Consider the following 14,662-nt stretch of genomic DNA (forward strand, 5'->3'; position numbering starts at 1 on the left):
AAATAGAGTTGAAGTTAAATCCCGCTAAATGGGACATTGGCACCACTTACTGTTGTAAAGGTCACCCTGCAACATTCACAAAGGGCAAGGGATTCTGGGTAATCCTCAGAATAATGGAGGATTCCTGCAAAGTAAGGAATGCGCAAATGTCGTGGGGAAGAAAAATCATATCGCAGGTTGTAACAGTAATACAATCTGACCCGATTATTTTTGTTGTTTAAACATCATTTGTTGTGGGTAATTTCTCCAGTCATTATGTTGAATTGATGCACATTTATGTGAGATTTCTTTATTGGGAAGAGAGAGAAAAAAACACGGGAGCATAGTTAGCTAACGCTGTTGTTGCTTTTCCATTTAGGTCTTTACGCTGACTGCCCACGACAATAAATGAAAGCATCCTAACTGGTTACCTTTTTGTTGTGAATGCAGGAATGTGACTGTGCCACACTGTTTAGAGAATACTCATTGTTTTATGTACAGGTCTGAAATATATTTCTGTGTTCCTTTCATTTGGGAAATTTAAGATGCAGATTAATTGTGTTGAGGTTCTTCTATTTCGTTTATATAATTTTACCACTATATGATCACACTGCAAGTGTAAATGTAATCCTCAGAATAATGGAGGATTCCTGCGAGGTCTTTACGCTGACTGCCCACGACAATAAATGAAAGCATTCTAACCTGTTGCCTTTTTGTTGTGAATGCAGACCAGAGAAGACACTACGCAGAGGTCACATAAGCATGCAAATCAGTAACATAGGCTGTCTATATGACAACCAAGACAATTTACACAGTTTCACTGATTGAACACTTAATCACATTGTCTTTAGAATAATCAGCAGATGCAAACATATATATCTTGCAGCTAACATTTAGCTGTAACCCTGTCAAGTAGAGACGGCAGCAGAGGTGAAAACAGCACAAGGGATTGTGGGAAGTCCACTTCCACATCTGGACTCAGTGTATGCTGGACAGATCCAAGAAAGGGACAGACATATTGCTGCAGACCCCACTGACACTGGCAATGGACTGTTTATACTGCTTCCTTCTGGAAAGCGTTATACGAACATACCAGACTGAGACACAGCTTCTTCCCCAGAGCTGTGAAATCCATTTCAATTCAGTGATGTTTTGCACATATTTCTAAGGCACAGGTGGATAGTAGCATTCAGTTGTCATTTTATTTTGTTAAATACCAATAAAATGATAGCAGAAGTGCTGTTACGTGTCTGGCCAATGTGTTTATTTGGTAGTTCAATGAAAGGCTTCAGTTTGTTAAGAGGGAGGGAAAAAAACTGTGTTCACATTTGCAGTTTTGTCTTGTTATATAATATTTGAAATTAAAAAAAATCTACATTTTCAGAAATATTTGTGGGTGTTTTCTTGTTTGTTTGGTTAGTTTTTTGTACTACTTGAACACTAAAGTGGCACTCCAAAGAGATGACAGTGTTAGCAGTGGCCCACAGCTCATTTAAGTTTGAGACCCCTGCTCTGCGGGGAACGGTGTTAATGTGACGCCTTGGGATCAGATTTAGTTATTCAGTCACAGAAAACTCACCGTGGCTGTTGCATCGAGAAGTCTCCACTATCCTGTTGTCTTGGTCATAGCACACCATGGCTTGGTAGCGGTACCCTTGGCCACACTCTTTGATGTCACCTTGTATCTTCATGCCAAGCTGACCCTCCATGCGACCACCCTCGGATAGGATACAGTCCGACCAGTTGCCTACAGGCTGGGCATTGTATTTATTACATGGGCAGTACTGGGTCTCACTTAGGGGATACAGCTGGTTGTTTTTACACTGGTCATGCTTTCTACTTCTCCCTGCAGAAACAGCAAAAGATAAACGGTTATCATCTATAAGAATTTTCCACTAGTGAAGGGTTCAATGTGGTGACCTTCACACACAGAAAAGTAACAATATGTTTTTACATCTGCTGAACTAACACTAAAGTTTCTGGAAGTCGGCGACTCACCTACTAGCATCCTTTTGCGGGTTCTGACACCCACACAATCTGCTGTACAGGAAGAAAACTTGGACCAGCTGCTGAGTTGACAGTCTTCCTGGCAGGGCACCTGACAGGGTTGGGTGAGAGATGGCATGGAGCTAGCAAACTTAAGACAAGCTTCAATGTCTGCTTGTCCACCATCCTGCTTTCGGCATGAAACAGCTAAAGAAGGGGAAAAAAAGGAATGGAGTTCTGCAAAAATGGACTTTTGTTTTTGTAATAGCACACCATTTGTATAACCGATAATGTGAACTAATCACTAATGGATTTGATTATCAGATTTAGAGTACTATATAGACTATCAGGGTTGGGTATCAATTTCGATTTCTGTAACTGATTAGATTCAGTTCAATTTTGACTCAGTCAGTCAGAAATATTATAATTCTGATCATTTATCAGTACATGTCCATGTTTTTATATCTATGTGTAAAAACAACGCTGACACTTGTGAGACTTCATCAGAGGTGTGAGCATCACATCAGAGGCCTCTGTGTCAAAGTAAGTGAGGATAAAACTCAGAACAACATGAAGAAGACTTTCCTAGCCTGGCGTTTTATAGCAGATAATCTTCAGTAGATAGAAAAAGGGAAGAAAACCATGAACAATATCAACATATGAACATTACCTGATGCTGCTGAAGTGAAGCAGAGCAAAGTTATAGAGGTCTGATTAGAGACACAGCTAAGCATTTTGCAATTTAGCATCATTTGTAAAGTTTTTTTCAGTACTGAACAGCAGAAATGAGGCTTTTCTTGTCCAAGGTCATTTTTGAAAAAACCCCCCACAACAACCAAGAAACTGCGGGCGACGGTGCTGTACAAAACGGTAGACCGGTGTGTAAGAAGCAAGCAAATAATGCAGAAAACAGAAATTTTGATGGTAAACTGGTCGCTGAGTACACTGAGAGAGAGCTGTGCAGGAAGTAAAAGCCAAAGTCAGAGGTAATTTATGACAATGTTTCTCAAACGTGAAGCGTAGTTTGGATCTTCGTTTGCTGCTGGTTCAGTGAATTTTGGTCAGAGTGATGAAACCTGCAGCTTCAGAATCTATGAGACGTCTGCTTTCAGCACCTGATGGCATTTCTGTGTACGTGCCGTCGGGAGAACGATCCACGCTTTGTGTTTACATCTTTGTGCAGAATCCGTTTACCTGCTCTTTAATCATTTGCTGTTTTAGCTGTTTGGTGGTTGTTGACACAGTTTTGTGAGCTTTAACCTGAGATTCTGGCATTTCTGGCAAAATACATTTATATTTAAAAATTGATTCAGGATTTTATGAAATAATATCGTTTTATTCAAACTAAAATCTTTTTAAACCTACCCCAATATACTATCTTTCCAGCTGTCACAGAAAAATATAGATGGGCATGATTTGATAGCAGAACTTTTTTTTTTCAAATTGTCCCTATTTAAGGTTATCTCTGTTTACTTCTGTTTAATATCCACAACGTGGTTATGCCTTATGTAAGTGAAAGGGTGCACAGTAAAAGGGTAGTATTGTACTAATCAATTTAATTAAATTCAGTTCAGTTTTATTTATACAGCCTCAAATCACAACATCATTTGCATCAAGGCACAGTCCTACAATAAAATAATACATACAGAGAAAAACCCAACAATCATATGACCCACTATGAGCAAATACTTTGGCAACAGTGGGAAGGAAAAACTCCCTTTTAACAGGAAGAAACCTCCAGCAGAACCAGGCTCAGGGAGGGGCGGGGCCATCTACCATGACTGGTTGGGGAGACAAGACAAAAGACACGCTGTGGAAGAGAGCCAGAGTATACCATTACAGGTACCTCCCAAGGATCGGGGTGAAGATAACCGGAAACTGGCAATGGCCTTGTGGCAGGGGTGTGGTGTCTGAGGGGCAGTGCCAAGGAGGCTGAGGCTTAGGTGGAGGTAATCAGGTGGATGAACTCTTTTTTTCCTTTTTTAGTGCCTGCCAATTCTAAGTATTGGCTAAAATACAAAAAAAAATTCAAGCTCTCTTAAAAATTCCCATATTTGAATACACACTACTATAAAATGATAATTACTAACTACCGTACTTTCCACACTCTAAGGCACACTTAAAATCCTTTAATTTCCTCAAAAATCAACAGTGCACCTTATGTATGAATTCTGGTTGTGCTTACTGATCTCGAACTGATTTTATGTGGTACACAGCACTTAAAAATCTGTCAAAAAATGTTTTAATACGACTTTGGTAAGCTAAGAAGCCGCACCACTTGATGGATTTTCAGAGCATAATGGCTACAGTGATCAGGAGCCTCGCGGAGTAATCTGGGTCCTAAACTCCGTCTCTTCAGGTCCCAAAGTCAAACGAACACTGCAGCATCACTGAGAGTTAAAAACTGTCTAAATTCTTTCATCTTTAATAAAATGATCATCATTGCTGCTTTACCAGGTGTAACAATTAAGTTTAACATCTAGGCATCCATGAAAACAGAATTTATTAAATTTAACGGAATTAGAAGTTAGCAGGACGTTAGCTCCCTAGCTTCCACCTAAACATGATATAGCATGTTTGACTGAGAGATTTCTGAAAAAATTCAAACGTACAGCTCTGCTATCACTTCCAATATAAATGAAGACAGAAAACTAAACAGCAGTGACGTTTGCAGGGTTACTGAAGTTGGGCTAGCTGGTATATAATGATGTGCTATGTGTTGGCTAGCGACACAGCTATGTGTCGCTAGCCAACACTGGAGGATGAATGCTAACTTTTTTCCACTGGATAACATGAGGGTTCCCAATGGTTAGGGACAAATGCAATTGCATGGCAGGATGCTGTAAACAGACCAAACTTCAGTCAGGAGAACAACTGAGATAATCCATCCACAATACGAGGTTAGTCATTAATATACTGCAACAACATGGGAATAGAGCAGCAGCCAGAGAATTCAACATTAATGAATCAATGGTATGGAAGTGGAGGAAGCAAGAAGAATGAGTTGAGTAAAGTGTGACTTATTTGACTGTTTTGTTTCGCTTAGTGCGCCTTATAATCCGATGCGCCTTATGGTCTGAAAAATACAGTACAATAAAAGTTTAATGAAAATACTATTTTCTTAATTTTTGTGCCAAAGAATTTCATGCAAAAAAAGTTCTACATGTTTTAATTTACATTATTTTATTGTGACCTGTTTAATATTATATACTATTCAGAAGTTATCACTAGTTGTCTCTGGCAGGTGAGGATGGCCTACATTTTTTCATATTTCATTTACCCAATAGTTGCACACTTTTTTGATCTGTCTCAAATTACACATTGTGATTCACTTTGATTGTTTTTAGGCCTGGACCAAATTGCAAACGAAAAACAAGTATCTTGAAAAGTATTTGTTATGTGAAGCTAATTATATATGTTGGGGGGGGGGGGGGGGGGGTGAGATGACAGAGCAAATGACCCAGACTTGAGGTGGCTGTAGCTCAGGAGGTAAAGCAGGCCATCTACTGATTGGAAGGTTGGTGGTTTGATCCCTGGCTCCCCCACTCTGCATGTCAAAAATCCTTGGGCAAGATACTAACCCCCACTCACTCTCCGATGCATCCATCAAGTATGAATGTTAGTTAATTAATTAGAAAGCACTGAAAGGCATAGAAAACAGTGCATGGGTGAATGCGGAGTCTTGTATAAAGTGCTTTGAGTGCTCCAGGAGAGTAGAAAAGCGCTATATAAGAATCAGTCCATTTACTATGGTGTTATTTTTGTGCCACTATTCTGAGCGCACATAAAAAAAAATTGCAGGTGCACGAGTTGCATTTTGAGAAGAAATGTATTTTGAGCGAAGAAAAGTGAACAAAATTGCAAAAAATGTATTTCAGTGTTTGCTATTATCCACACACACACACACACACACACAACAGCAGCCCCTCTCGCTCGGTTTTTGCATTTGCGCTTGCTTGCAATGTGTTGCTCGCGCTCTTAACATTTCTGCCTGTGCGCGCTCAACTCTTTCTCTACACCGTTATATTTAAACTCAAACGAGGCAGTGGCGGAGGAATGCGGTCGCGCATTTAAAACACCGGTAAGCTAACGCTAGTCTGGTGACAACTAAGTGCAGTTACTGGTTACATTTATTGAATATTGTTGTTTTTGTTTTTTTCCCACTATGGCCGAATGTTAAATTAACGTTTCAAGAGTTGAGTGATTTGATTTCAGTTTTGTTTGTTTTGGATGTCTTTTGTTACTCTGATTAAATGCCAAAATGGCCTATGGGAGATTTGAATTGCGTTAAATTTATTTTAGAATATTGAAACTTGTTGCGCAACACCTAGAATTAAATCTGTTTTGTAAATATTTAATTAACCTTGGATAATGTTTATTAGCTTTATTGCTAATTTACTTTACTTTGATGAGACCCATGTGAATGTTTTTCTATATTATTTTGAATGAATATCATTATAAGAATTAGATGTTGTAATTTGTTTGGTTATTGGTTATTGTATGAAATATGGCATTAATGATTTGACTTTGTAATTTATGGATTTATTTGTTTTATCATGACAGTAGAACGCTGTTTCAGTTTAATATCGAATGATAATTTATGTTTTTTGACCTTGCTTAGGTCAGGTTATACTCCCGCCATCAAAGCCCTGGTCAGCCCATTATTTTTGTGTGTGATATATATGCATATATTTATTTTGTTGTACATCTGTATACATTCCTCAATACCATAATATATATATATATATATATATATATATATATATATATATATATATATATATATATATATATAAGCCACCTCCTGTACATGGATGACATCAAGCTGTATGCCAAGAGTGAACGAGACATCGATTCACTGATCCACACTACCAGGCTATACAGCAATGACATTGGAATGTCGTTCGGACTGGAGAAGTGTAGTCGGATGGTAACAAAGAGAGGGAAGGTAGTCAGAACTGAGGGGATTGAACTACCAGAAGGCAACATTGCAGACATAGAGGACAGTTACAAGTACCTAGGGATCCCGCAGGCAAATGGGAACCATGAAGAGGCCGCTAGAAAGGCTGCAACCACCAAGTACCTGCAGAGGGTCAGGAAAGTCCTGAGGAGTCAGCTGAATGGTAAGAACAAGATCTGGGCCATCAACACGTACGCCCTGCCCGTGATCAGGTACCCTGCTGGGGTAATAGGCTGGCCAAAGGAGGAGATAGAAGCCACTGACATAAAGACAAGAAAGCTCCTTACCATGCATGGAGGGTTTCACCCCAAGTCCAGCACCCTGAGGCTGTACGCTAAGCGGAAGGAAGGGGGCCGGGTACTGGTGAGTGTCAGCACCACAGTCCAGGATGAGACAACGAACATCCAAGAATACATTGGGAAGATGGCCCCAACTGACCGAGTGCTCAGTGAATACCTCAGGCAGCAGAAACCCAAGAAAGAGGAGGGAGACGAGGAACCATCATGGAAGGACAGGCCCCTGCACGGTATGTACCACCGGCAGATAGAGGAGGTGGCTGATATCCAGAAATCCTACCAGTGGCTGGACAAAGCTGGACTGAAAGACAGCACAGAGGCACTAATCATGGCAGCACAAGAACAAGCTCTGAGCACAAGATCCATAGAGGCTGGGGTCTATCACACCAGGCAAGACCCCAGGTGCAGGCTGTGTAAAGATGCCCCAGAGACAATCCAGCACATAACAGCAGGGTGCAAGATGCTAGCAGGCAAGGCATACATGGAACGCCATAACCAAGTGGCCGGCATAGTGTACAGGAACATCTGTGCCGAGTATAACCTGGAAGTCCCGAGGTCAAAATGGGAGACGCCCCCAAGGGTGGTGGAGAATGACCGAGCTAAGATCCTGTGGGACTTCCAGATACAGACGGACAAAATGGTGGTGGCTAACCAACCGGACATAGTGGTGGTAGACAAACAGAAGAAGACGGCCGTAGTGATCGATGTAGCGGTTCCGAATGACAGCAATATCAGGAAGAAGGAACACGAGAAGCTGGAGAAATACCAAGGGCTCAGAGAAGAGCTCGAGAGGATGTGGAGGGTGAAGGTAACGGTGGTCCCCGTGGTAATCGGAGCACTAGGTGCGGTGACTCCCAAGCTAGGCGAGTGGCTCCAGCAGATCCCGGGAACAACATCGGAGATCTCTGTCCAGAAGAGCGCAGTCCTGGGAACAGCTAAGATACTGCAGGACCCTCAAGCTCCCAGGCCTCTGGTAGAGGACCCGAGCTTGAAGGATAAACCGCCCGCAGGGGCGTGCTGGGTGTTTAATAATAATAATAATAATAAATTTTATTTATGAGCGCCTTTCAAGTCACCCAAGGACACTTTACAATAGGATAAAACACTTAGTAATATATATAGTATATATATATATATATAAATGTATATATCGAGCTCTATTTCTTTTTCCTGTGTTTTATTCACACACTCAGGCTCCATAGTCTAAACACTCCTGATTAGCTCATTATCTGTGAAGCTGCAGTCAGGCACTCTGGTCCCTTACCGCGTTACTCTGTGTGTGTGTGTGTGTGTGTGTGTGTGTGTGTGTGTGTGTGTGTGTGTGTGTGTGTGTGTGTGTGTGTGTGTGAGATTGTCCTCACCTCGAACCTGGAGACCTAGCCCACAGAGCTCTTGATTCCCAGGACTGCCCTCACGAACAGACCATGGAACCAATTGACATCTTCGCCACTTATGAGTTTTCCATCTGTCAAAAAACACATTATAAGAGAAGTCTTGAATGAAAATTGAACTGGTCTACTTTGTTCATATTTGGCCATCACAAGAAAACATCATATTCAGCACTGCATATTAGTTTTTGGCAGGTACTGAGTGAAAAAAGTCCCCCCACTTTTTTTTTAACTTGTGAAGGAGCTTGTTTATTATAAACATGAAGTTAGGATTAACAAACTTTATTAGACTGGCTTTAAATATATTGTATTATCAGATAATACATGTTATCAGATTAATATGATTAATCTTTCTATATTAATGTGCTACATACCACGAGCCTTTACGGTGGCAGTAATTAATCCATGACTTAAAAAGCCATCGGGTGGCTTAGCTGCACCAATCTCCAACTTTCCTTTCATCTCAAACTTTCATAAAAGAATAGTATGAAACCAGTTAACTGCTCACCTGCAGAGGAACAGTTTATTTGAAGCGTTTCATTCAGAATTCATAACTGTACAGAAACAGCTTTAGTGAAGGTCAAATCATCTTCTTGTAGCCTCTGACAGTGGATTAATTTCTGTGATTGTGCAATATCATTCAAAGGCACAGCATATATTTTCATTGCTTTGCAGACGATAATCACCTTTTAAATCAAATCAAATTCAAATTCAAATTTTATTTGTCAGGTACACAGTCATACACAGTACGATATGTAGTGAAATGCTTAGACAACTGCTCGTGACCTAAAGAAAACAAAAGGAAAAGGCTATGAATAAGATAGGAAATAAATATGAAAAATTATACAGTGTAAATTTAACTAGGAAGGAATAAAATATAAAAAATTAAGGTTAAAAATGAAATAACTGTACAACACAAATTAGAATGAAGGGTAAATTTAACTGGGAAAGAATAAGATAAAATATATAAATTAAAGTTGAAAATAAAATAACTGTACAACAAAATACACAATACACAGTATAAAACTATATAAGAATGTATGAAGAAATATAAATATAAATAAATATACACACAATAACAGCAGCTGTACAAGTATTAACTGGAAATGAAGAATATAGTGACCAGTGTTGTGCAATCCACATTATGTCTTGTGCAGTGCAAATATGCTTAAAGTGATTTAAGTGATGAAGTGAAAACAAAGTCCAGAAAGTCCAGTGTGTGTGTAAGAACCATATGTGTGGGTCAGTACTGTGTGGTGGTGTGATTGAGAGACCGTATCGCCTGCGGGAAGAAGCTCCTCCTCAGTCTCTCTGTGTTGGTCTTCAGGGAGCGGAATCGCTTTCCTGACCTCAACAGAGAGAACAGTCTGTTGTTGGGATGGCTGAGGTCCTTCACGATCTTCCTGGCCTTGGTCCAGCACCGCCTGCTGTAGATTGAGTGCAGGTCAGGGAGCTCGGAGCGGATGGTGCGCTCAGCTGACCGCACAACCCTCTGTAGAGCTCGTCTGTCCTGCATGGTGCTGTTTCCGAACCAGGTTAAGATGTTTCCCGTCAGGATGCTCTCTATGGTGCACGAGTAAAAGTTCCTGAGCACCTTGGAGGGCAGTCGGAAGTCTCTCAAGCGTCTGAGGTGGTAGAGACGCTGACAAGCCTTTTTCACCACGGTGTTGATGTGACAGGACCATGACAGGTCCTGCGTGGTCAAGGTCAAGGTTCTTTATTTGTCACATGCATAGTTATACAAGTATAACACACAGTGAAATGTAGCCTGACACGCTCCTCGACATGTGCAAAAAACTTGGGGGGGGGTGGGGGGGGGGGGGGTGTAGAGGAAAAACATTATATATATATATATATATATATATGTAGTATATACTAGAGATGGACCGATCCGATATTACGTATCGGTATCGGTCCGATACTGACCTAAATTACTGGATCGGATATCGGAGAAAAATAAAACATGTAATCCGATCCATTAAATATCACGAAAGCACCTCACAAAACTTGCAACACGCCGTAACTCGCCTCAGAACGTTAGCACGTCGGAGCAGTATGCATCACGTGATAGAGCGGCTGTGGCATGCGGGACCTGTCGGTGGTCTGGATAGCATGTGGAGCTTTGCTAGCAACCCGGCATTTAATCTCCGACAAAGTTATCCCCGAGAGAAGTAAAGCAAGTGTGTAAGTCCATCTCTGAATGTTTGTAAAGCATTCCTGTGTTAAGCTTAACAAGCGATATATGGAGCGACTGCCTCCTCTTGCTGCTACTTCAATCATGAAACTGCTTAATGATCAGCTGATCGGCTTTTCTGTTGCGAGTCCGTCTCTCTTGTTTGCTTTTGGCCCACTTTGCACCAGAAAGAGGAAACCAGCGGCTGAACAACAGCAGCACGTTTAAGCTTGATCAGCTGTTGTTAGAATTTATTTAATATTACTTTCTACTCCAGGATCGTTTTCTATGTAGCTGACGCTGGTAACTGTGCAGGGGCGGATCTAGCAAAGTTTAGCCAGGGGGGGCGATAGGGCATTAACAGGGAAAAGGGGGCACAAAGACATACTTTTCTTTCTTATTCTCATTTCAAATGTCAAGCTTTTAATAAATAATTATCTGACACCCAAAGTTTTAATTTGATGTAAAATGAATAGAAGTCAATTACTGTATATAGTGACTATTAAGTCTAATATATATACCCTAGTAAGCTATAGTACTTTTTCCTTTGGGAAGGTACCATCTGTGCAGTCTGCAATTTTGTTGAAGAAAGATGTTGAATCTATTTAATATTTCTTGAAAAATAATTGATTTCTGTGCATTTTTTTTTCACACTGCATCAAATTAAGGTTGATTACGTCGATTAAGCATCATGAGGTGGAGCGTGAGGGGTGGTTCCCCATTTTTTTATTTTTTTATTTTTGTTGTTGCTGGGAGTTGGAACCCTATTAGTTGGGTTGCTTAATATTTACGCTAAGTACTCTTTAAAATACCAGAATAGGGAGGATGGTGTAGGTTTAAGTTTATTAGATTGATCAGTATTGCTGAACTATGAAATATTTTTTTTTGCATACAGGTGTAACAGAATAGCTTTAGTGTAGTTGTTGTTTTAAACTTGAGTATGAACTTATACAAAATGCAGCAAGATATTTAAAAAAAACAGTTTTGTTGATTAAAAAAACACTATATCGGATTCATATCGGTATCGGCAGATATCCAAATTTATGATATCTGTATCGGACATAAAAAAGTGGTATCGTGCCATCTCTAGTATATACATTGGGTGAATGTGCAGTAGTAGCAGCAAGCAGGTGAATTCTGTACATTAATATGAATAGACATCTGACTATTTTACAGGATAGACAATATAAACATATTTAAAATTAAAGGAATTGAAATGTACATTGTGCCTTGGTTTAGTGTCTGGAAGAGTCCTGTCTCAGTCAATTATAGATGATGTGAGAGGGCGGGTGTGTGTGTTTAGGGCACGGATGGCTTGGGGATAGAAGCTCCTCTTGAGTCTCTCTGTCCTTGCCCGGATGATGCTGAACCTTCTACCAGATTGCAGAAGTTGGAACAGTTTGTTGCCAGGATGGGACGGGTCCTTCAGTATCTGCGCTGCTCTAGTCCGGCATCTCCTGGTGTAGGTGTCCTGAAGCGGGGGGAGAGCAATCCTGCAGCAGCGTTCTGCTGTACGGATCACTCTCTGGAGAGCTTTTTGGTCCTTCACACAGCTGTTCCCAAACCACGATCTCCACAGCACCTGTATAGAAAATCCTGAGGATCTTTGGAGAGACCCTGAACTTCCTCAGTTGTCGTAGGTGATACAGGCGCTGCCTAGCCTTCCTGGTCGTGATGTGAACTCCGAGGTATTTGAAGCTGTCCACTCTCTCCACTGGGCACTCGTTGATGACGGGGGTCTGGTAGTTCCTCTCCTGCTTAGTGCTGAAGTCCACTATCAGCTCCTTTGTCTTACTGACGTTTAGAAGGAGGTTGTTCCTCTGGCACCAGTTCTCCAGATTCCTAATCTCCTTCAGGTAGGCCGTCTCGTTGTTGTCAGAGATCAGGCCCACCACGACGGTGTCGTCAGAAAACTTAATGATGGTGGTGGAGCTGGTAGTGGCCACACAGTCATATGTGTACAGAGAGTACAGCAGGGGGCTCAGAACACACCCCTGGGGGGCTCCAGTGCTGAGAGTGGTGGAGGCTGAGACATGTGTGAGACATTTTAATTAATATGTGTGTGTTATCCCTGTGTTCATAATATAGTTAAACTGTAGGAATGTCTTAAAGATATAAAGACCTGGATGGCCTCTAGGTTTTTGCACTGGATCATAAAAATGACAGACACTTGCTGGCATTACCTTGACCTTCTGCAGCACTGTAAGGGATGCTGGAGTCGATTCTGACATTATATTTATATAATGTAAATAATATTTTGGCTTTATGCTGCTACACTATTATTCATTGCTTCTGCAACACTGACAATAAAAATGCTTATCTTATGCTGGAGTGTTTCTAATTTTAGATTCTAATTTTGGAGATATTGCACTCGTCGTTGCAGAGTATCTGTAAAATTAGAATCATCTTTTCTCAGAGTTATACTGAAAAAATAGTTCATGCATTTATCGTTTTATTATTATTATCAGGATTTCCTAAAAACTCCCTGGAAAGCCTTCAGTTGATCCAAAACGATGCTGCGAGTGTGCTGACGGGGACTAAAGGTCTCAAATAATCAGGCCCCATCCTATCTTTATGAACTCATAGTACCATATCACCCCAATAGAGCACTTTTCTCGCAGCCCACAGGCTCGCTTGTGGTTCCTGGGATATTTAAAAGCAAAACAGGAGGCAGAGCCTTCAGCTTACCGTAGAACCAGCTCAAGATGCATTTCTTCTTTGCAAACCCTTTTCTTTAATTAATAAATATTTGTAATATGTAGTCTGGATTTTCACAATGAGTCCTTTGTCTCGTCTCCCTCCGCTCACCCCCAACCAGACACAGTAGTCGTCTGCCTTTTCCTGAGCCATGTTCATTTCGGTTGTTCATGTTAAGAATGGCTTTTTCACACACATTTCAACATAACATTAGTACTGATACAAAAGTGGTTCTCTTCTGACACTGAGTGAAAAAACACAGAAATGATGAGGATGGAAAAAATGTCAATGTCCTCCACGTGTAAAACCATTCCTGTTTGGGGGTTTCTCATTGTTGCCCCTTTAATGCAGTTACCAAATCAACATCCCAGATGTTTAACTGACTTGATGCTATTCTCTGATCTAAAAAGTATTCCTTATATTTTTGTGTCTGAGCGGTGTACAATGATTTAAACTATATTAATAGCATTTAAATTCATGCATGAATGCGTATTTATTGAACAGGACCCATACCTGTATCCCTCACAGACAGAGGGAGTCTCACAATCTCTTTCCTGGGTCAGTACCTCAGGGCAGTCCTGTCCTCCGTTAGCTGGCAACTGGATGATGAGCCGTTTCCTGTATTGCTTCTTTTTAGTGTTACCGCCTAGGGGAAGCCACAAGAGAACACACTGATCCTTTAAACTGAAGTTACCAATATGCCCTGAATCTTTAAAGCTGTTTTTTAAAGATAGGATGTATTTGGTGTCCTCTGAGAATATATATTATTAGCCTACCTAGCATACTTATGTAATTCCTCACCCTGTACAAGAAGACAGCATTTCAAGGAGAGGCTAATATAATTGAGTGAAATCTCAAATGTCATCTCCATTATCTGCTCTATGGTATCCAATACAACCTGACAGTTAGAGATAATTGACTTTACAGGAAGTCCACTTCTATCAGGATTACTATATCAGGTTAAAGCTTCCAGTGATTGAGTTTGGATAATTTATTAAGGATGAAAATGGTTTGGGGATGCATTGCAGCTGGACTATTACTTCTAAAAGTAAGCATCTTATAAGCCTAATGCACACTTCAACGTGACCAAAGGATCTGAGAATGTAACAAACAACAAAGATGTCTCTGGAACATTCACTCTATTAAAGCTTGTATAAGAGAGATGAAATTGTAATTGTGTGCA

At 40.6% G+C, this 14,662-nt stretch overlaps 1 protein-coding gene across 1 annotated transcript in view; it reads right to left on the reverse strand.

The window, feature by feature from the left end:
• The window catches only part of thsd7aa (thrombospondin, type I, domain containing 7Aa), a 180,126-nt gene that overhangs the window by 42,837 nt on the left and 122,627 nt on the right, over nucleotides 1-14,662 (reverse strand). The window contains exons 10-13 of the mRNA XM_085445625.1: nucleotides 13,993-14,125; nucleotides 8,583-8,686; nucleotides 1,978-2,172; nucleotides 1,559-1,825 (exon numbers count right to left, since the gene is read on the reverse strand). Of these exons, the coding sequence (XP_085301751.1) occupies nucleotides 1,559-1,825; nucleotides 1,978-2,172; nucleotides 8,583-8,686; nucleotides 13,993-14,125 (699 nt within the window). The remainder of the gene's footprint in view (nucleotides 1-1,558; nucleotides 1,826-1,977; nucleotides 2,173-8,582; nucleotides 8,687-13,992; nucleotides 14,126-14,662) is intronic.

The sequence above is a fragment of the Copadichromis virginalis genome, linkage group LG22 (genome assembly GCF_057382275.1).
Source record: "Copadichromis virginalis isolate Kocher_CV1m ecotype Utaka linkage group LG22, C_Virginalis_male_GT1.1, whole genome shotgun sequence".
Classification (NCBI taxonomy): domain Eukaryota; kingdom Metazoa; phylum Chordata; class Actinopteri; order Cichliformes; family Cichlidae; genus Copadichromis; species Copadichromis virginalis.